We start from the raw sequence: 22,444 nt of genomic DNA, 5'->3' as shown, positions 1-22,444 counted from the left end.
GATTTTTTTTTTTTTTTTTTTTTTTTTTTTTTACCTGTGAATGACTTTAATTTTGGAGACTCTGTTTCTTGTCTGCAAATTGGGGACTAATAGTATTAAATTGCTTAGAGGATTAAATAATTGCAAATGTTTGTGTTCCTCATTGATTTTTTAAAATTAAGCATTTTCCTTGAAAAGCGAGTACTATTGTGAAAGGAGAAGGGGAAACGTGTGTTTACTAGAATTAGTATTACCAGCACAATAAAACTGGAAGACCGCTTTATTAACCAAGGAAGGTGAAGGTCCCAAGGAACCGTACACCCCTTCTTTAGCTGTGGTCGCTCCGGACCCTTTTCTTGTTGTACCGCGGATGTTGCTCTCCTCGCCCTCAGGAAGTGAAAGCCTTCCCAAGCTCCCAGTGCATGCTGGGAGTTGTAGTCCTTTCCCTAAAGGCGAGACGAGGCCGTGAGGTCTCCCTTGGTCGCCGAGAGGGCTAGCACGTGGCTAGAAGGGGCGGTGCGTGCTGGCACCCGGCTCCCGGGAGCTGCGAGCTGCCCGCCCTCGCTCCCCCAGTCTCTGCGCCCTCCCGACATGCCCGAGGAGGCGGGCTTCCCGCCGCCTAAGAGATTCCGGCAGGGCCTTGGGCCTCCGAGCCACGACGGGAGGCAAGTGGTGATGCGGTTGAACGCGGGCGGCGGCGGTGGCGGAGGCGGAGGAGGAGGAGGAGGAGGAGGAGGCCGGCGGCGGCAGCCGCCCCTGGCCCAGCCCTCGGCCAGTCCCTACCCCGAGGCGGTGGAGCGGCAGCGCCGGAGTCTGCCCATCTTCCAGGCGCGGGGGCAGCTGTTGGCCCAGCTCCGAAACCTGGACAGCGCCATCCTCATCGGTGAGCGGCCGCGCGGCCAAGTCCTTCCTGGTTCTCTGTTCCTGGCGCTGCGAGCACAGTCTTTCTTAGGTGCCTCTCATCCTCTTTGGTTTGTCTCTACCACAAACCTTACCGCCTTTTCGGTGCCGGGCCGGGAGAGGGGCCTCGGAGGAGTCTGACAGCCCTGCTCTGGGGGTGCTCACAGCCCGAGTTGTTATGCAAACACCACCTTCCGAGTGATCGGGCGTAGGGGCTTGCCGGGGTGTCTGAGGGTGCATCGGAGCCAGCCTGGCAGGAGGCGGCGGGGGAGGCGGTCCCCGAGGGGGGCATCCTCCCAGCGGAGAGCGTCTTGAGAGGCGCGCGGAGGCAAGAAACAGCCCGGTCGGCCTGACGGGAAGCAGCAGTTTTCGGTGCATGAACCAAAAGGCGGAGCTGTGACTTGGGGACCGATTGCAAGGAGCTTTGATCCCCAACGTTTAAGTTAGAGGAGCTTCTGAAGGACCGAGAGGATGAGCCTCCAAACAGGGGAAGGAGACCCAAAAGAGCCAATATACATAGTTAAAGGAACAGAGTGATAAGAAGCGGGAAGCCCTGGCCGGTGTGCTCAGTGGTTGCAGCATCGGCCGCGGACTGAAGGGTCGAGGGTTGGATTCTGGTCAAGGGCGTGTACCTCGGTTGCAGGCTGGATCCCCACCCCTGGTGGGGGCGCCTGCGGGAGGCAGCCAATCCATGTGTCTCTCCCACATAGATGTTTCTGTCTCTGACTTTCCCCTCCCTTCCACTCTCTCTCAAAATCAATGGGAAAAATATATAGATAGATATAGATGTAGATGATATAGATGTAGATAGATATCGGATGAGGATTAATAAAGAGGAGGGGCATGAACAGATGCAGCAATGAGGTCCAATAATAAGTAGACCCCAAAAATGCCCACTGGATTTGTATTGATTGTGGGCCCACTGTGCGCTGTTTCAGACAAGTTGTGGGGTAGGAGCTGATTTGTCATTGCACTGAGGAGTAAGTAGGAGGTGAGGGAATGAAGGCAATGGGAGCTGGCCTCTCTTTTGAGAAAAAAAGGGGGCTGAGAGGAACTTGCAAGTCTGAATTAATAGGTTGAGAGGAAGAACTCGGAAGAGGGGGAGGCTGAAGATGGAAAGCCGGCACTAACAGCTGAGTGCAGGGGTCATGGGGAAGGGGGCATTTGACAACGGGCTAGAAGCAGAATTGGCCTTCAGTACAGTGAAAGATGTCCAAGCGGCTTTGGGGCTGGAGAGAGGTGAGCATGGGTGTGACTGCAGAAAGCTTCCAGGGCGAGGTAGAGGGAGGTCACCTTTGAGGTTTCTTTTTCTGTGAAATAGGCACAGGAACTCTGCTGAGAATGGGAGTTTCAGGGCCTTGAGTGGGCCCTTAGGATCAGGACAGAGGACGGGAAGCAAAAACAAGAAAAGGATGGAGCCCTAGCCGACTTGGCTCAGTGGATGGAGCATCAGCCTGCGGACTGAAGGGTCCCAGGTTCAATTCTGGCCAAGGGCACATGCCTGCGTTATGGGCTCGATCCCCAGAAGGGGGCATGCAGGAGGCAGCTGATCAATGATTCTCTCTCATCATTGATGTTTCTATCTCTCCTTCTCCCTTCCTCTATGAAATCAATAAAGAAATATATTTAAGAAAAGGATGGATGGTAGTGCTGGTTCCCAGGTGCATTTGGCCCCACTGCAAACTCAGGGCTCCGTCTGCACAGTTGGGTTATTTTGCTTTATCAGCGCTCAGTTGGTGCAGGAGCAGAAGAGATGGACAGGGAGACAGGAATCCAAGTTTAGGTTTTGCCTGATGGGTTCAGCAGGATTGCAGAATAATCAAATTCTTAGTCCACGATCTTGGCTAGATCTGGAAGGATGGGCAGTCAGAGGGGAGAAAATGGGATAATTATGGGACTATAGGAATGTGAGGGTTAGAAAGTTGTAGCAAAGAGAGGAAAGATGCACAGGTTGACTGAGTTCTTTGTTCTAAGTAGGAACCACGAGGGAGAAAATGACATTAAAAGCTTACCCTGTGCAAGATGCACAAGTACATGCGAGAGACAGACAGACCTTCTCTGCCCTCCTGAAGCTTCTGGGGTTGGAGGAGATGGAAACATTTAAACTTGCAGACAGTGCAGGTTGGTCTGCTGAAAGAGAGATGAACCAGGCACTACAGAGCATAGCAGAGGCTGCCAGTGCGGCCCCAGGGGAGCGAGTTTAGGTCTAGCTCATCCTGTGGCGTGTGCCAGGCAGGCATAACGAGAGCAGGCAGTGCATGATAGTGCGGACAAAGGCAGCCCTAGTGAACGGTGGGAGTCTCACGGCTGCAGTATATGGGTGGATGTCTCTACCTGTCAGAATATATACTTCACTTATTCTTTTGAGAAGTACATTTTTATATTATAGTTGTATTTCATTTTGTGTTTCACTATACTTATTGTTGAACATTTCCAGTTTTTTGCTTTTGTGAACAAAGTTGATAAAATATCTTGAAGCCATATTTTTTTGTACATCTTTAATTTTTTCTTAGAATCAGTTCTGTAAGTGGAGTTTTGGGTCAAAGGGTATAAACTTCTTAAAGATTTTTCGGATTTAATTTGGCCTTCTGAGAAGCAATTCCAGTTAACACTCCACCAGCAGTATTTGTGAGTACCCAGTTTCCTGTGGCTTTATCAGAACTTAGAATATTTTTTTAAAATTTATTTTTATTGATTTCAGAGAGAGAGAGAGAGGGGAGGGGGGGGATAGGAACATCAATGATGTGAGAGAATCATAGATCGGCTGCCTCCTGCATGCCTCACACTGAGGATGGAGCCTGCAACCCAGGCATGTGCCCTGACCTGGAGTATTATCTTTTATCTTTCTCTTCTGACTTTGATACATTTGTTTGGTGAAATTTGTTTCAATTTGTATTTAAATGAGACTTTTTTCTTTCCAGGGGAAACTGGCTCTGGGAAGACCACTCAGCTCCCTCAGTACCTCTATGAAGGGGGCGTTGGCCGCCAGGGCATCATTGCTGTGACCCAGCCTCGGCGAGTGGCAGCCATCTCTCTCGCTACTAGAGTCTCAGATGAGAAGAGAACTGAACTCGGGAAGCTGGTACCTGATTTGCTTCTTTACAAAAATTTCTCCCTCCCCTGCCTTTTATTTTTCTGAACAAGACTTCTTTTTAAAGTTTAATTATTTTTATTGATTTCAGAGAGGGAGAGAGAGAGAGAATCATTGATCGACTGCCTCCTGCATGCCCCACACTGGGGATCAAGCCTGCAATTGAACCATGACCTCATGGTTTACAGGTTGACGCTCAGCCACTGAGCCACGCCGGCTGGGCTGAATAAGACTATACAGAGCAAGCTTCTTTCTTGCCACAATTGTCTAGGTCTTTCTCAGAGTTCTTTACCAGTTCCTGAGACTAGAGGGTCTGATAGGCTATCAGACCCATTTGCTTTGCTTTCAAAATCTGTTGGCAAGTTGGATAAATTAGTTGTTTTCCTTGAGCATTTTTTAAAAAAATATATTTTATTAATTTTTTACAGAGAGGAAGGAAGAGAGATAGAGAGCTGGAAACATCGATGAGAGAGAAACATCGATCAGTTGCCTCCTGCACACCTCCTACTGGGGATGTGCCCGCAACCAAGGTACATGCCCTTGACCGGAATCGAACCTGGGACCTTTCAGTCCGCAGGCCGACCCTCTATCCACTGACCCAAACCGGTTATGGCCCTTGAGCATTTTTAAGGCTTCACTATCTCTGTGTCTCTCTCGAAAAATTTTAAGCATTTTCTAGCATATGTGTGTGTATGGAGAATGAGTCCCAGAACTGTGTATAAGTTAGATTTATTTGTGTGTGTTTATGTATTTCACTTAAAAACATCTTGGATGTCTTTCATATCAGTACATAGCTTCTCTTGAAACTATTAAGTAGCTGGGGGTAGAAGGCTAGTTTTAAATCTTGGTCATGCTAATTATAATTGCAGTTAAAGGTACATGCCCACTGTCCGTGTCAGCCACCAGACTGCCTGCTGCGGGGGGAGCCGGGCAGGTCAGTGTGGGTCTTGTTCACTGTGATAGCACAAGTGCCTGGCCCAGTGCTGGTTACCTGGTGGGTGTTGAGCATGCGTTTGGTGAAGGAATGGTTTCTCTGCACAGGTTGGCTATACAGTGCGCTTCGATGATGTCACCTCGGAAGACACCAGGATCAAGTTCCTGACAGATGGCATGCTTCTGCGGGAAGCAATTTCAGACTCCCTGCTTCGGAAGTACAGCTGTGTCGTTTTGGATGAAGCCCACGAGCGGACTATCCACACGGACGTGCTCTTTGGCGTGGTGAAAGCTGCACAGAAGAGGCGGAAGGAGCTGGGGAAGCTGCCTCTCAAAGTAGGTGCAGCGTGCTTCCTCCGTGTTCGCCTTTGCCCGTCTGCTTCAGAACCGTGGACCGAGTTCACCCTAGTGGGTGTGACAGGTTCCCTCATCTGCTTTTAGAGCTTGGGGGGGACACAGAAAGGCTGTCGCCACGTTTGTTTCCATCTCCCTCTTCCCTCTGTACCCAGGTGATTGTGATGTCAGCTACGATGGATGTGGACCTGTTCTCTCAGTATTTCAATGGCGCTCCTGTCCTCTACCTGGAGGGTCGGCAGCATCCAATCCAGATTTTTTACACCAAACAGCCTCAGCAGGATTACTTGCACGCCGCCCTTGTCTCAGTCTTCCAGATTCACCAGGTACGGGACGGGGGGCCGAGTCCTGAAAAGGTCTGTTTCCCTCACGGCTGATAGAGTCCTCAGCCTTGGATGCTGAATGAAACACTTGGGGAGCCGTGTCACTAAGATGAATGGGAATCTGGCCCTGGCCCTGGCCAGGTCGCTGAGTCGGTTAGAGTGTCATCCCGATTTGCCACGGTTTCAGGTTTGACCCCCCAGGTCAGGGCACATACACGGAGCAACCAGTGAACGCGTTAAGTGTGGGGGACAACAAGCTGATGTTCCTCTCCCAAATCAATCAATCAATCAATCAATCAATAAAAAGATGAGTCAGGAATTTATTTACTATCCCATGTCTCTCTCTTTTTATTTTTGGGGGGATCTCTTCTTTTCTCTAAAAAGAATTTAACTCTGACCAGTATCTTTCCTCACGCTGCCTCCTCTGTTACATGTGATGCTTTCTGGTATTTTCTACCTCATATTAAGAAAACGTTGGTATTGATCCAGTTTAGAGTTAAAACTGCATTAGAGAAACATTTCAAATCTCTTCTCATTGTATTAAACAATCATCTCATTCTTGTTTGTTTAATGTGTATAAAATTGACTGTTTTTACCTTCCCGTTTGCTTTCTGAAAAAAATCTAGAGGCAGACTTTTTCAGATTAATTTTTTAAAGTGATGTGTGTGCAGTTTGGAGTTTAAAGGGTTAAGCAGTTAATTTTAAAAGGCTCACACAAAGCAGTTACTTTTACTCCCCATCCCAGGTCCTGCACTGTAGAGTAACCACTTACCTTTTTAGCTGTTTCCCCTGGATATTACTTTCATATTTCTAAAATAACCTGCTTATATTGCTATTTGTTGACTTACTGATATTATGTTAATTTTTTACCATGGTAGGTGAGGATTTAGAAAAATCCCTTCTCTACCTCTTGCTTCTCTCCTTCATCCTCTCAACATAGTTATATCACAGTGTATTTTTTTATTTTTATTTTTTTTAAGTTAGATAGTTCTAAATTGTATTACTTGCTCTGCCACTTACAAACTGTGTGGACATGTAAAGTTTATATTTGTTCTTAAACCTTAGTTTTCTCAAATGAAAGATAAAGGTAAAAATTCTATCCATTTCAGGTAGCTAAGATGATAGTTCCACCTCGGGCTAGAAGTGGAACTTCGGGCTACTTACATATACACATACTCACATGTTATTAAACACTTTTTCAGTTATCAAGTACTTTACAAGTATATCTGAACACACTTCAGAGATCAGGTGCATAAGTGTCTGTTAACTGGCTGTTCTTCCCTTTACCAGGTGAAGTGCCTCTGTGAAAGCCTAACGGTCCCACTTTCACTTTTGTGCAGGAAGCCCCTTCCTCGCAGGACATCTTGGTGTTCCTCACCGGCCAGGAGGAAATCGAAGCCATGAGCAAGACCTGCCGAGACATTGCAAAGCACCTCCCGGACGGCTGCCCCTCCATGCTGGTCCTGCCTCTGTATGCCTCCCTGCCCTATGCCCAGCAGCTCCGCGTCTTCCAGGCGGCGCCGAAGGTGAGTGCACCGCCGCCTCTGTCCGGCCCCATCCCTGGGGACGCACGCGGATCCTCCCGTGGGGCCTGTAGGTATGCCTGTCACCAGACTCCAGATAAGGTATATGGGGCGGATGCTCAGGCACCAGATACAGTAGCTGAAAAGCTGCAGGAATATAACACGTAGCTGCAGCTGCAGCTCTCTCAAGGTAAGAACAGGGAAACGGTTGTCAGGGGACGAGGGAGAGGGCAAAGGCAAAAGCTGAAGGGTAAATGAGTGAGTCTTCCAGGGTCCAACATAAGCCGCGTTAGTCCATAATAGCATTTATTGGGCGCCCTGCTGTGCCAGGCACTGTGCTGACATGTTACACACACTGCCTCTCATCCTCTCGGGAGCTGGCAAGGTGGGTTATGGTCCATTTAATAAGCACTGAGGCCCAGAGGAGGGGAGTAACTGCTCCAGGGACACAGTAGGTAACTGGCAGCGCCAGGGTTCCAACCCACATCCACCTGCTTCTGAACCTTGTGCCTGTGCCGCTACATCGCATCGCCTCAAAGTAAGCTTTTAAGACCGGAACGTCCCCTCTCTCTCACCCAGTGTAATGGCCCACCATCAATATTAATAACTGTCATTAGTAACAAAGTCATCTTTTCTTGATCGTGAGTGAATTACGGAAATTAATGGTGAGGACTGTTTTAAAACTTCTGAATCATATGTGTGTCATACAGCTTTTTGGTTTTCTTCCTCCTTTTAGGGCTATCGCAAAGTGATCATTTCAACCAACATCGCTGAAACCTCCATAACCATTACAGGAATAAAATACGTAGTTGACACGGGCATGGTCAAAGCAAAGAAGTATAACCCTGGTGAGAACTTGTGGCTGATGACTGTCTCTTCTGTGTGTAGTGAGCACCCACTGAGTTTCCTGTAGTCCCCCGTTTCCCCCAACGAGCATTTCATGCTTGTAACTGACTGAGATTGGGGTGGCAGGCACCAAAAGTGAGACAGTGCAGGGGCGGGTCCGAAAGGGGACCTGAGGCAGGAATGTGAGATGAGAAGGCAGGGTAGAAAGAGAAGGCAAGGCTTAACAAACTTGGGAACAGAGGTGTCTGAGACCCTGTCAGGAGGTGGGTGAGTTGATGGCACAAGGGCCAGAGATAGCCTGACACCACATCAAAGGCTCTCATCAGAACTTTGAGCTTGGCGGGGTCCAGCTCCAGGTTTCCCAGAATTCCCTGGGCTGGGTGCAGCACTAGCTGTCCCTGAATTTTCAGTGGGAAGCTTCCTTCAGTCGTTTTCCTTCGTGTCTGTTGTATACCTTGCTTTATTCTACAGAGGATTTGAGGCAGCTGAAAGGATCTATTTCAGATTTTTAATTGAAATTCACTAAGTGCTGCCTTTCACTTGTGTATCTCTTAGCGATCACATGCGACAGTGCCTGGCACAGAGTGCACCTTTATGAAGAAAATCTCTCATTTACTCCTGCAGTAACATACATGGTCTCTTATTACGGAGGTGGGAGGGAGGAAACAGTATACAGGGCCTGGAGGCATTTCATTTCTGAGTCATTGATTGACATGGTGACAACTATCCTCGTTTGCCAGTGACTGTCCTGGTTTTGTCACTGAAAGTCCCAAGTCCCAGGCCAAATGGGGTGGTTGTTACCATATGAGCTAAGCCAGACCTCTGAAATTTACTCTCCTGTCCCCCTGCTATAAGCATGAAGTTTTTCTGATGTTTTATTTTTTTTAAACATATTTTTATTGGTTTCAGAGAGGGAGGGAGAGGGAGAGAGATAGAAACATCAATGATGAGAAAGAATCATAGATCACTGCCTCCTCCATGCCCCACACTGGGGATAGAGCCTGCAACCCGGGCATGTGCCCTGACTGGGAATCAAACCGTGACCTCCTGGTTCACAGGTCAACCATTGATGTTGTAATAACAGATTTCACAGTGTCCAGTACCAGGCCTCATTTCACTGCAGAACAGTCTGGTTTTGTGTTTTCTGATTTAGCCTTGAGTTTTTCTGACTCGGTAATGCAGAAAGGATCACTGGTGCTCTGAGGAATGCTCCTTTTGTCCGCACTGTAGAAGCAGTCTGTTTATGTGAAGGATGGGCAGAGCACTAATGTGGGCCACTCTCCCTCCAGACAGTGGCCTGGAGGTGTTAGCTGTGCAGCGGGTGTCCAAGACGCAGGCGTGGCAACGCACCGGACGCGCTGGCAGAGAGGACAGCGGCGTCTGTTACCGGCTCTACACAGAGGATGAGTTTGAGAAGTTTGAGAAGATGACCGTGCCAGAGATCCAAAGGTGGGCCCGAGGTGCCCCGCACCCCTGCCGTTGCCCCACACCTCCCTCCCTGCTGGCTCGGGTCTCCCCAGAGCTGCAGTCCTCACTGACTCGCCGGCTGGAGGATCGGGGTGAACAGCGCACGTCTCTCACTCTGCACAGGTGTAACCTGGCGAGCGTGATGCTGCAGCTCCTAGCCATGAAAGTCCCCAACGTGCTCACCTTCGACTTCATGTCCAAACCGTCTCCAGGTGAGTGGGATCTTCAGTGGAGTGGAAGGTTACAAGTAGACAAACGACAGCAAATGGACTCTCAAAGCATTTTAGAGGTCTCCTTTGGTTTAGTCTGGTGGAGAACATGAACTGTCAGAGAGGTGTCTGAGAACCATGAGGGATAGATGTGGGGCCATCAGCACCATCCCAGCACAGAGAGTGGCCTCGAATTGTACTTCTGCCAGCGAAAGGACTGAAAATACCACGTTTCTGTGCTTTTGACTGGCATTTGGTCAGTTCTGGTCCTTCATTGACCTCTCTGTGGAGGAAGAAGTAATTGGGATTTTCCTAATGATGGCAGCTTTTAGCACTTGACATCTCTTCAATACATGGTTTTCCTTTCCTTTTTCCCCTCTTTTTATTAAGTGAAGAAATATAATTTTTTTTAATATATATTTTTATTGATTTCAAAGAGGAAGGGAGAGAGCGATAGAAATATGAGTGATGAGAGAGAAGCATCGATCAGCTGCCTCCTGCACACCTCTCCCCCCTGACTGGGGATCAAGCTTGCAAACCAGGCATGTGCCCTAACCGGGAATCAAACCATGACCTCCTGGTTCATAGGTCAACCACTGAGCCACCTGGCTGGGCTGTTTTGTTTTTGAAAGTAAAAATTGATGGGTATAGCTCTAACCGGTTTGGCTCAGTGGATAGAGTGTCGGCCTGCAGACTCAAGGGCCTCAGGTTCGATTCCGGTCAAGGGCATGTACCCTGGTTGCAGGCACATCCCCAGTAGGAGGCGTGCAGGAGGCAGCTGATCAATGTTTCTCTCCCATCGATGTTTCTAACTCTCTATTCCTCTCCCTTCCTGTCTGTAAAAAATCAATAAAATATATTTTTTTAAAAAATTTGACGGGTATACAAGGGTCCCACCCCCTATCTTCAGGTTCTTAGTTTCCTGTTCCTAGAGCAAACCATTTTCTAATTGTCTTCTAAAGAACTTCTGTGCATATGCAAGTGTCTATGATCTCTTTAAAAACACAAATAGTATGCATTGTGCACTTTTCTACACTTATTTCCCGCCCCCCATTTTATTGAGATATAATTGACATACTTCATTGTATAAGTTTAAGGTGAACAGCTAATAATTTGCCTCACATAGATTATGAAATGATTACCCCTTATAAGTTTAGTTAGCATCCATCATCTCATATAGATACAATAAAAAGAGAAAGCAAAAAAAGAAAGGCATTGTATTTTTCATTGCTAAATTTGTGCACACAAAGGAAGACATATATGTAAGGTAGAAGGAGTCGTAAAACCAACACCCGTGCACCCCTCGCCAGCGCCCGTGAAGCCCCCTGCACCCTCAGGCCACACTCGCTTCCTTCCCTCTCCCTCAGGGAACCGCCTCCCACCTTTTGTTCGCAGTCCCTTGCTTTTCTGCAGTGTGTTATTCTGCGGGTGTGTGTCCCTAAGCAACGTGTTGTTTCTGTTTGCATGTTTCTGTGTCAGTTCCTCAGTAACCTTCCCTTTTCATTCATTATGTTTTGTAAGATTTGTGTTGATGCATTTTCACCACCAAATGCTATTGCATTCTATGAATAAAGCAAAATGCACTTAGTCATTCTCCCATTGACTGAGACATTTGTGCATTCTTTGGGCACCTAATGTATTTTACAGATTGTTTCCTCTCAGTATGTATATATTTATTGCATCTTAGGAGAGCATTTTATTCTTTAATGGGTAATGCATTCTCATGGTTCAAAATTAAAAACCATAAAAGAGTGAGTAGTAAATAGTGGCCTTCTCAGCAGGGGCCCTGGTATTGATGTTGTGGAGTGTGTGCTTCTAGAGACACTGGTCCCTGTACATTGTGTGAGCACGTCTGTGGGGGAAATTCTTTTATATTTATTTATTTATTTGATATTTTTTCTTTGTGGGTGAAATTCTTAAGTGTATCATTGCTGGCTTTAAAATTTACATACATTTTGCCAAATTGCAGACCATTTTTTCTTTTTTTGGTAAGAGAACATTTATTGGGTAAATTACAGAGGTAGGAGGAGTACTTTCTACAAAAAGAAAGGGCTTAGGAAACAAGCTGTAGAGGTGAAGGAAGGGCCCTTGGAGCTTGCGGGTGAGGGAGCAGTGATGGCCTTCCTGGGCAGGGAAGGGAAGGGAGAGGCACGCACGTGCTCCCGGGAGAGGAGCCTGCAGACCATTCTTTAAAAAGGGAATTGAGCCCTGGCCGGTTTGGCTAAATGGATAGAGCATCGGCCTGTGCACTGAAGGGTCCCAGGTTCGATTCCGGTCAAGGGTGCATGCCTCCATTGCAGGCTTGATCCCCGGCCGTGTGCAGTAGGCAACAATGGATGTGTGTCTCACGTTGATGTTTCCCTCCTTCTGTCTCTACCCTCCCTTCCACTTTGTCTAAAAAGCAATGGGAAAATATCCTTGGGTGCGGATTAACAAAAAAATGAAATGAAATAAAAGGGAATTGAACTGAAGAAGTGGTGCATTAACAGCTTTGAAAGTGTGTCCTGAGGACAGTGGTGGTGTGATCTCTGCTGTGGTTTGATCAGTTGTAAAGTTATCAGAAGCACTGAACTAGTTGCAACTTCTTTTTTGGATTTTTGGCTCCTTTTTTATGTCTCTGTTTTTCAGATCACGTTCAGGCGGCCATCGCCCAGCTGGACCTGTTGGGTGCTCTGGAGCACAAGGATGAGCAGCTCACCCTGACTCCACTCGGAAGGAAGATGGCAGCGTTTCCCTTAGAGCCCAAATTTGCCAAAGTAAATGATGCCCTCTCTTCAGTCCCCTTTCTGTACATTACAGGTTAGCCATCCCAAAGTAGACTTCTAAACCCAGTGCTTCCAGATTAACCTTCACTTTTCTCCTAAATAATTGTCCACTCCCACTTGTATCTAACACTGATTTACGTTCTATGTGGGCTTAGAACTCATTTTAAATCATGAGCCCTACCCACAAGGGATTTGGAATCCTCAGGAAAGACAGTCATTTGTTCTACAAACAAGTCAAGTAACATTAACACACAGTCATGGTTTTAGAAACGCCTGCCCTTTAACGCCTTAGGAGGGGAACTACAAAAGCAATGTACAGGAATACTGCATTCAGAGCCAGGAAGAATTTTGGTTAAGGCAGTTTTCAATTTTGACTTTCAGACCATCCTCCTGTCCCCCAAATTCCACTGTACGGAGGAGATACTGACCATCGTCTCCCTGCTGTCCGTGGACAGCGTCCTCTACAACCCGCCCTCCCGGCGGGATGAAGTGCAGGGTGTCCGGAAGAAGTTCATCTCCAGCGAGGGCGATCACGTCACCCTGCTCAATATCTACCGGACCTTCAAAAACTTGGGTGGAAATAAGGTGCGCTTTGTCTCGTTCCTCTTCTCCAGTGATACCTCTTTTCGGGAATGTCGGCCTTCCTCTCTTGGCTGAAGCTTCTAAAGAGCCACAAAAAGAATGTCAGCTATCATTTCAGCAAGATCTTCTATAGGGACAATACCAGGGAAGAAATGCAATTTCTGCCTTTTGCTCCCCTTGTGTTTAACTCATATTTAATGTGGACAAATTAGTTCAGTAGTTAGTGACCAGTTTCTTAGCTACAAAATGGGTTTTCCCCACCTGCCCCTGACTTTCTTTTTTTTTTTTTTAAATATATTTTATTGATTTTTTTACAGAGAGGAAGGGAGAAGGATAGAGAGTTAGAAACATCGATGAGAGAGAAACATCGATCAGCTGCCTCCTGCACACCCCCCACTGGGGATGTGCTTGCAACCAAGGTACATGCCCTTGACTGGAATCGAACCCGGGACTCTTCAGTCCTCAGGCCGATGCTCTATCCAGTGAGCCAAACCGGCTAGGGCCTGACTTTTTCATAGTAGTTTTTGCTTGTATGATATTTCAGTTCTTCAGACCAAGGGAAAACGGGTCTATTATTTCATTTATCAGTATAATCAGTAATTGTGCCATAGTGTGCGTGCTTTAACTTGCTCTGCATTTTAATGTTGTCAGTTCTTTTTTTTTTTTTTTTTTTAATATATTTTATTGATTTTTCACAGAGAGGAAGGGAGAGGGATAGAGAGTTAGAAACATCGATGAGAGAGAAACATCGATCAGCTGCCTCCTGCACATCTCCTTCTGGGGATGTGCCCGCAACCCAGGTACATGCCCTTGACCGGAATCGAACCTGGGACCTTTCAGTCCGCAGGCCGACGCTCTATCCACTGAGCCAAACCGGTTTTGGCAATGTTGTCAGTTCTTTAAAAAAAAAACCAGCACCCACTTTTAGCAGTCGTGAACATTTTGCTCTATTTGTCCCAGTTTATTTTTAAGGACATAAAACACTATAGATTTTATGCAGCGAAGGGCTGCACTGCTCCTGTCCCTGTCCTTCCTCCCTGTGTAACCTCTGTCCTGAGGGTGGCGTGTGGCAGCATACCTTACCTCCTATCTGAACATTAGATGCTACAGATGTTTGCAGCTGGTTTCCACGTGCAGCACTACTGTGACCATCTGTGCAGGGGGCGTGTTTCTCTGGGTCCACACTCAAGCGGACCTGCTGGTCTTGGCCGCTGCATCCAGCTTTCCCGGGCGAGCACGTGGCTCCCCAAAGCTGTCAGCCCCTCTGCACTCCCCTTAGTGATGTGTGAGCTTCCTTTCCCACCATCCTCTCCAATGCTTAGTTGAAATGACTTTAATTTTTACCAAGTTGATGGATTAGAAATAGTATCTCAGCTGTTTCAATTACTTTGCCTTGATTCCTCAAGAGACTGAGAATCCTTATATAAGTTTATTGGTTATAAGTCATTTCTATTAAAAGTGAGTTGTCTGTTCATAGCCTTAATCTATTTTCTACTGGACTGTTGGTCTTTTTCTTACTGATTTATAGGAGGTTCTTGTTTAAAAAATGTTTTTATTTAGTGATTTTAGAGAGAAACGTCGGTTTGTTGTTCCACTCATTTATGCGTTCAATGGTTAATTCTTATATGGTATTTGCTTTGACCAGGGATCAAACCCACAACCTTGGCATATCGGAACAATATTCTGACCAACTAAACTACTTGGCCAGGGCCTGTATTATTTTTTGTTTATTTGTTTGTTTTTAAAAACATCCATGTGAGAGAGACACATCGATTGGTTGCCTCCTATGTGTGCACCAACCAGGGCCAGTGATTGAACTTGCAGTCAAGGTACATGCCCTTGACCGGGAATTGAACCCAAGACCTTTCCTTCCCTGGGCCAATGCTCGAACCAGTGAGCAACTGGCCAGAGCTGTTGGTTTGTTTATTTTTAATATGTTTTTGTTTATTTTAGAGAGGAAGAGAGAGAGAGAGAAAATGATGAGAGAGAATCATTGATTGGCTGCCTCCTGCACACCCCCTACTGGGGATTGAGCCCACAATCCGGGCATGTGCCCTTGACTGGAATTGAACCTGGAACCCTTCGGTCACAGGCTGATGCTCTATCCACTGAGCCAAACCAGCTAGGGCTTTTTTTGTTTTGTAATGTATTCTGGAGATACTTACCTTTATTGGGTGTAGTAGTGCAAACATCTCAGTCTGTAGCATTTTTCATAGTGACTTGACATAAAAAAAAATTTTTTGTTTTACTTTTGTTTAAATATTTTTTCTTATGGCTTATGCTTTTTGATACAAAGATATTTTTCTATATTTTTGGCAACTAAAGTTTTCCCTCTAAATTCAACTATGTTCTAAAAATCATTTTATTTTCATTATAGAAATGAGAGGATTGAGATATCTCTTTTTCTCCTGTTCAGGATTGGTGCAAAGAGAATTTTGTCAACAGCAAGAATATGATGCTAGTAGCTGAAGTCAGAGCCCAGCTGAGGGATATCTGCGTAAAGGTATTCTTTCTTCCTACTTGTTCTCTGGGGGACTAAGCTATTACTTTTTTCTAGATAAAAACATTTTAATTGTTTAATTGTTTAAATGTTTTAAACATTTATAGCTTAATGTTTATGCATTAAGTAGTGCATAATTTTTACAAGTTGATACAATGCAGAAAATAGTGATATAAAATGCAGAAAGTTTCAGAGTCTCCCATAACTCTTCCTCTCTAGATAAACCTCCGTTAACAATCCTTTATCCTTCTAGAATTTTTTCCTGTGTGTGTGTATGTGTGTGTACATATACACATGGATACATATATATAACATTTTCTTCAGAACATAAATATGATACACACTTTGTTTTACAGCTTGCTTTTTTCCATTTGGTAGACGTTTGAACACTTAGTGTGTCTGGGCTGTCTTTCAGTGTCTTTATGTCCATCTTACTCTTTTTAGTGACCTCATAGGTTTCCATTGTGTCCACTACATTTTATTTAACCAAGCCCAAGGGTGATTGTTGAGGTTATATCAGAATGACCATCCTCCGACATATGTGTTTGTGGCCTAGTGCGCATAGAATGAACAGTGAAGTCATGGATAGTGACATTAGGTCTTGATAGTTATTGCCAGATTGTCTACCAGAAAGTTTTCTGTTAGCTTATATTAGAGTACATGATGTTTTACAGTCCTGTGTATATTAATGATTGCATGACACTGCATTTTACTCGGAGGTGGGAGTAGTTTTGTAAGTATCTCCTGTTGTTGAGCGCAGGAAGTGCCCGTGTGCTGTCGTAGACATCTCCTCTGACTGTCTTTGTGTGTCAGGCCTCCCTGGACAGCCCCAGTGCAGACTGTCTGCACGTCCCTAGGAGACTTGTGGCCTGTGCCCAGCCTTGTGTCTGCTGCCAGCGGCCTGTTGTTAACATTTAATGCTATTTCTTCTCATAGTAGCCTGTTGTGTTCTGAATTTTACACATTTTCCCAAACCCCTCTTGCACTTGAACAGTTTGCCTGCCAGATCATCTCAGCCTCGTGAGTTTTCTGTTTATTCATGACAATCGGGGCGGTGCTTCTCTGTTCTGATGGAAGCTTTAGTGACTGACCACGCCCTCTTTATACGCCAGACACTGGCCAAGGTCCCGGAGGTGTACAGCTGCACTGACACGAAGTTTCTCGAGGAACAATCTGGAGGGGCAATCTGACTTACATATACGCATATATCTCCTGTGGGGAGCTGATGATAATTATAATTATAGAAATTGTTTATGAAGTACTTATTAAGGCACCATTCTAAGCACTTTTCATGTGATGCCTTATTTGAAATCCCCACTTCACCTGCTGTAAGGTTGATTCTGTTATTATTCCCATTTCACCAATGAGGAAACTAGAGCCCAAGGAAGTTAAGTCATGTGCCCCAAGGCACAGGGCCAGTGAGTGTGGAGCTGGCAGCCGGAAGGAGAGACCAGTGAGCAGTGGGACTCTGGGCTTCCTGGAGGCGGTGATACTGAGCTACCTCCTGACAGATGAGGAGATAGTGTCCTCCTCAGGCCAGGATCAGCTGATTGCAAAGAACAAGACATCTTGAGCCACCTTAAAGGGGATACGGGGGGATAAAGAGGTACCTTTGGAATCTGGACAGGAAATAGTCCAACCCCAGTCCATACAGGGACTGGCATGAGGAACCAGAAAAGGCCATCGGGAGCAAGGGCAGCTTTCTGAGTCTGCTTGCCTCTTGTTTTGGGTGCTCTCTGCCTGCCTCCTTCCCCCTTTTCACCTTCCGCCTCTGCACAAGCGACTGCTTTCCCTGGCCTCCCCTTCAAAACCCTAACAGGGATTGCTCAGACTTCAAATGCCGGAAGAGAGAAGCTGGCCAGTGTGGTCAGGCAGTGCAAGCCACTGGCTGGTTCCGCTGTGGCCTGGGGTGTAAGGTGACGTGGCCCATCAGCAAGGGTGGGGAGCAGGAGACTGACGACCGCCACTGCCGCTGGGGAGCGGAGGGGTGCCCTGTCTCCCCGTGGTGCACGTGGGAAGGCCCCTTGTGGAACGGGCCCAGGAGGGAGGAGGCCGTTGAGGACCGCAGATGCTCAGGACGGCTCGCTCATTCACAGCGTCACAGTTGGAAGCCTGCATTGCTTTGCCAGGAGCAGTAGAGACAGTGAAGGTTTTCAGGGGTGAAGAATGACGAGCTGGTAGAGGAAGGTGGCTGGCGGCAGTGCGTGCGATGGATGGAGGGAGGAGACGAGGTGGTCAGTCGAGGGAAAGGCCTTTCCTTCCTGCCACGTCCTGGCCGGTGTTTCCATGGGGACAGGTGCTGGCTCACCAGGCCTGTCTGCTTGGCCCCTTACATGACCGTCTCCCTCCTGGTCCTTACTCGCCAGGCTGCGCTTTTCCTATTTTCAGTTCACCCTCCTTCAGCGCACCTCCTCCGCCCGGGCTGGTCTCTAAGGTGTTTGAGGAAACACCTCCCAATGGCAGCTTCCACGCCGTTAGGCCTGCAGTGTGGGCTGCGTTTTGGGTGCGGGTGTTCCGAATGCTGCAGTGCTGAGCAGCGTGTATGTTTGGGGTCTTCTCCAATTCTCGCTTCCTCCTGACACAGATGTCCATGCCCATCCCGTCGTCCCGGGGGGACATGGAGACGGTCCGCCGCTGCCTGGCTCACAGCCTCTTCATGAGCACCGCCGAGCTGCAGCCGGACGGGACCTACGCCACCACAGACACGCACCAGCCGGTGGCCATCCACCCCTCGTCCGTCCTCTTCCACTGCAAGCCCGCCTGCGTGGTGTACACCGAGCTGCTCCACACCAACAAGTGCTACATGCGCGACCTCTGCGTGGTGGACGCCGAGTGGCTGTACGAGGCCGCCCCCGACTACTTCCGCCGGAAGCTGAGGGCCAGCAGGAACTGAGCCACGGCCTGGGAGCGGGGGCCACAGCCGTCCTCCCAGCCGACTGCCCGCTCGGCGCCTAAGAGGCAGCGGGTTTTAAACTACAGAACATGCCCGACTTCCTGGAGCTTACAAGTGTCTTCTTTAAACTCCTTAGGCTGAATGAATCATGTAGACGGGTAGATGCTACATGCCTTTGAAACATCAAAATTGTGCTTTAGGTCCTTGCTGGGTGACTTTGGGTGACATAGTTAACTTCTTATATGCGATAGGGGGCAATAATCCTTATAGGGTTGGGTCATGAGGTTAGGGAAAATGAAAGATGAACTTACAATGAATTGTTGGCTTCATCTTCCTGCTTTTTACATAATGTGAATTGAGTACCACAAGATCCCCAGTTCCCGAGACTAAGGGACTTTCTAGAAGGGACTGTGGGAGGGCACAGAGCTGTTGTCTTGGATCTATTTTAATGTCTATCTGTACAGAGTATTTTTTTAATCCTCACCCAAGGATATAGTTTCCACTGATCTTCAGAGAGAGTGGGAGGGGGAGAGGCAGAGAGAGAGAAACATCGATGTGAGAGAAACACATTGATTGGTTCCCTCCCGCACACACCCCAACCAGGTCAGGGATCAAGCCTGCAACCAAAGCCTGCACCCTTGACCAGAATCGAACCTGAGACCCTTAGGTCTGTGGGTCAGCACACTAACCAGTGAGCAACCCAGCCAGGGCTGTACAGAGTGTTTTGGGTTTTTTAAATATGTTTTTATTTATTTCAGAGAGGGAGAGTGAGATAGAAACATCAATGATGAGAGCAAATCATTGATGGGCTGCCTCCTGCATGCCCCACACTGGGGGTCAAACCCAGGCATGTGACCTGACTGGGAATCAGACCATGACCTCTTGGTTCATAGGTCAACGCTCAACCACTGAGCCATCCGGCTGGGCCAGAGTTTTCCAATAGAAAACATAAGAGGGAGGTGCTGGCCGCTCCTGCTGAGCCTCTTCCTCAGGTGTGGACGCTTGCTGCCTCCACGAGGAGTGAAGGAGGCCTGCGGGCTGCTGAACTGAGCATCTTCGTCCTTGTGCTTCTGTGGCGGACATCCTCGCCTGTCCTTCAGGAGACGTGGACGTCTCCTGGGTGAAGGTTGATTTGTATCTTCTGAATCATGTCAGGTATAACTGGGAAACTGGCCCAGAGGGTGATGGCCCCAGCATACCAGCGGCTGTTTCCCTGTAATGGCACACTTAAATATGTGAGCAGAAGGAACGACCCCAGGCTACATTTCAGCCACTTCTCTTCTGGCAGGGCCACTGGTCCGAGAGCTGTTGTGGTGGAGCGAGAGACGAATGGTCCACGAGAACCAGGCAGCATTGGCTCATCCCATTCACAACATCTGGTGGTTATATTCTAGCATCTTATTTATTTTACCTTTTTTCCTCCTTTGGGACTTGGGGACAACCTGGGTTTGTTACTTCCTAACAAAGTGGCCATCACTCTCTAACCCTTAGTGTCTACATTTCTCAGAGGGAATTGGTGGTTCTCCGCCGTCTCTTCCTGTTCTCTTTTTTTGAGAATAAAAGTCCTTAGCTATTTAATTACCAAAAGTGACTGGATGTCTTGTCCCAGAAGCAGCCAAGATTTACCCCTTTTAATGTGCTTAATTGGTCTAAACACCTGTGCAGTATTTTGGTCATTACTTAAAGTGAACCATGCAGTTTCGGTGCAAGGGCCCAAACTGAGAGACCCTGCAGGGGCAGCGGACGGTCTCTTCACTCTGGATCCAGCGGACTCCCCGTGCCCATCCCATCTGTCCATGTCTGCCTGTCAGGTCTGCTCGGGCTTCCAGCACACGCTGGGGCCCTGAAAAGTCCAGCTTTTATCTAGTGCTCGGGCACTTGAGACTTAATTGTTAGAAATATTTACGTTTAGGCCAAATGGGATTTGGCAGATCCGGTATACCCTATCTCAGTGATTTCCAACCTTTTCCTTCTCGTAGCACACGTGAACTAATTACTAAAATTCTGAGGCACATCAAAAAATACATTTTTTGCCAGCCTGTCCCAAAAATTAGATATACTTTTGATTCATTCCCACTGGACAGCTATTGTGTTGGCCGTTGTCTTTTTTTGTTTGTTTGTTTGTTTTATAATCTAAGGGAAAAAAGGTCAGTGCCCCTGACTAAATAGGCAGGTATTGCATGTTTTAAAAAGTCTTGCAGCACACCGGTTGGAAATCGCTGCCCTATCTTATTGAATACGTAAGACTTTTAGCAGGCTCTTCCTCAGATTGACTTGTTTTTACTGTTGCTGACCTTCTGGAAAGTTTGTCAGAAGATTTTTAAAGTGTATTTTTCTTATTAAATAGAAGTCTAGGATGTTTAGCCCGACTTGGTAAAAGAAAATGTATTTTTAATAAAAAAATTCATCATGTTGGTAAAAAATTTCAAGTGGGGTGATTTATCATGTCCCTCTGCAAATTCTCTCTCAGAATAATTGTGTACAACTTAAGTACCTAAAGAGTTTCTGGAAAATGTATACTGTTACTCTTTTCTGAGCAGGAATAAGGGATAGATAGCTTCTAAGTAGCTTTAATGTTTCTGTACAGAAATATGTTAATCACTGTAACATTCTGGTAGACTTTTGATACAGTAGTTTTTATTGGGCTTTTTAAAAAGTTAATTTTTAACATAGCTGCTCAGGGATTACATCAGATTGGAAAACCCATTCTGACTCCACATGTTCCTACAAAGAAGTAAATGGTTATTTATATTGAGCTGCAGGGGACAGTACATTTTAAACTTAAACTTTCTTAAGAAAGTTAAATGTTTCACAGCGATGTTGCAGTGTGATCTTGAGCTACTCTTTTTCAATTGGTAAAATCTCTTTTCCTATCTGCAATCCATGTCTGGGTGAATCACCAGCTCCCATGAGCAGCTTCATGTAAATAGGTGCACTCCAAGCAGATCGCATGCCTGCTACTGGTGTTGATCTACTTGCAGTAATCGTGGCGTGTGGAACATCCACTACAAGGAAAGAACTGGTCCTTGTTAAAAACCCTTATTTAATGTTGCAGCTCTGCTGGTTGTAAAGAGATGCCAGAATGGAGATAAGTTTTTGCTCTGTGAGTAAAACTTTCTATTTAAATCCATTTACTCCAGCATCAAGAACTGCTTGGAACTGTGGCCAGGCATCTAAGATACCGTTCCGTGAACATATATTGGAACACTGTACCTCTCTGGGGAAGCAAGGATTCAATTATGTTTTACTTGATCAGAACATAATTTGCAGAGGGGAAAACACAGAAAAATCAAGTTGGTTCAGGTTTTTATGGTGTATTTAGAGAATCTGGTTTCATTCAAAAAGACGTAGCTCTACCGAAATGTCAGTTCTTGTATTTAATGCTCAAATTTGCACATGACTATCAAATTCATTAAAAACGAATCTTGTACATGATATGTGTGGCTTTCTTTGCTCTTTTTTTCCTTATTACAGAATGCTATTTAGAATATATTAAGTATTAATCTTTTCCACGAATTGGGAAAGACTTACTTTCTTGGTACCTTATACATATATATCCTGTGTGTCCTGATAAACTAGGAACATCAGTTCTTAACCTAAATCTGATGTAAGCCATAGCTTCGTGCCCTAGAAAAATAATGTCCTATCAGAACCTGGGAGCAAGCTTGGAGGGAATGGTGAGGGGGGGTTGCAGGAATTAACGGGATCCTGCTGTTCAGGAGCAGCGGGCTGGTAGGCTGAGGGGAGGCAAACCAGCAGTGCCAGGACGATTCTCCAGAGAAGAATGGAGTGGAGGGGGGAGAAGGCTGCACAGGCATAATTTCCTATCTGTTTCATGGGAGAGAGGAGGAGGTTTCAGGAAGGCATCTTAGGCGAGATGACCTCGAAGGCTGGTCTTTAGGCTGCTGGGAATGGCAAGAGTACATTCCACAGATTCCACAGTAACAGAAAGCCTGGTGTGCTTTATTGTTGTTATCCTCACCCGAGGATATTTTTCCCATCGATTTTTATTTTTAAAATACATTTCTATCGACTTCTAAGAGGAAGGGACAGAGAGAGAGGAACAGCAATGATGAGAG

At 46.6% G+C, this 22,444-nt stretch overlaps 1 protein-coding gene across 3 annotated transcripts; it reads left to right on the top strand.

Annotated features, from left to right (window-relative positions):
* Positions 1–47: 47 nt before the first annotated feature.
* Positions 48–21,800, top strand: DHX33 (DEAH-box helicase 33). Of its 3 annotated transcripts, none has more exons than XM_036341181.1 (13): positions 48–862; positions 3,801–3,961; positions 5,012–5,239; positions 5,413–5,583; positions 6,921–7,106; positions 7,840–7,951; positions 9,239–9,398; positions 9,540–9,628; positions 12,254–12,381; positions 12,772–12,975; positions 15,389–15,475; positions 16,467–16,492; positions 18,057–18,274. In XM_036341181.1, exons 1-13 carry the CDS (start codon positions 571–573, stop codon positions 18,130–18,132), a joined length of 1,920 nt encoding a protein of 639 aa, XP_036197074.1. In that variant the 5' UTR covers positions 48–570; the 3' UTR covers positions 18,133–18,274. The 3 variants fall into 3 exon arrangements, 2 of the variants coding, with proteins under 2 accessions (XP_036197074.1, XP_036197073.1); XR_004972939.1 differs by lacking the exon at positions 16,467–16,492 and adding an exon at positions 19,654–21,800 and having other exon boundaries at positions 51–862; positions 18,057–19,520; XM_036341180.1 differs by lacking the exon at positions 16,467–16,492 and having other exon boundaries at positions 51–862; positions 18,057–21,800.
* Positions 21,801–22,444: the final 644 nt, after the last annotated feature.

Source organism: Myotis myotis, unplaced genomic scaffold (assembly GCF_014108235.1).
Source record: "Myotis myotis isolate mMyoMyo1 unplaced genomic scaffold, mMyoMyo1.p scaffold_m19_p_17, whole genome shotgun sequence".
In the NCBI taxonomy this organism is placed as follows: domain Eukaryota; kingdom Metazoa; phylum Chordata; class Mammalia; order Chiroptera; family Vespertilionidae; genus Myotis; species Myotis myotis.
This window is presented reverse-complemented; position numbering and strand designations above follow the sequence as displayed.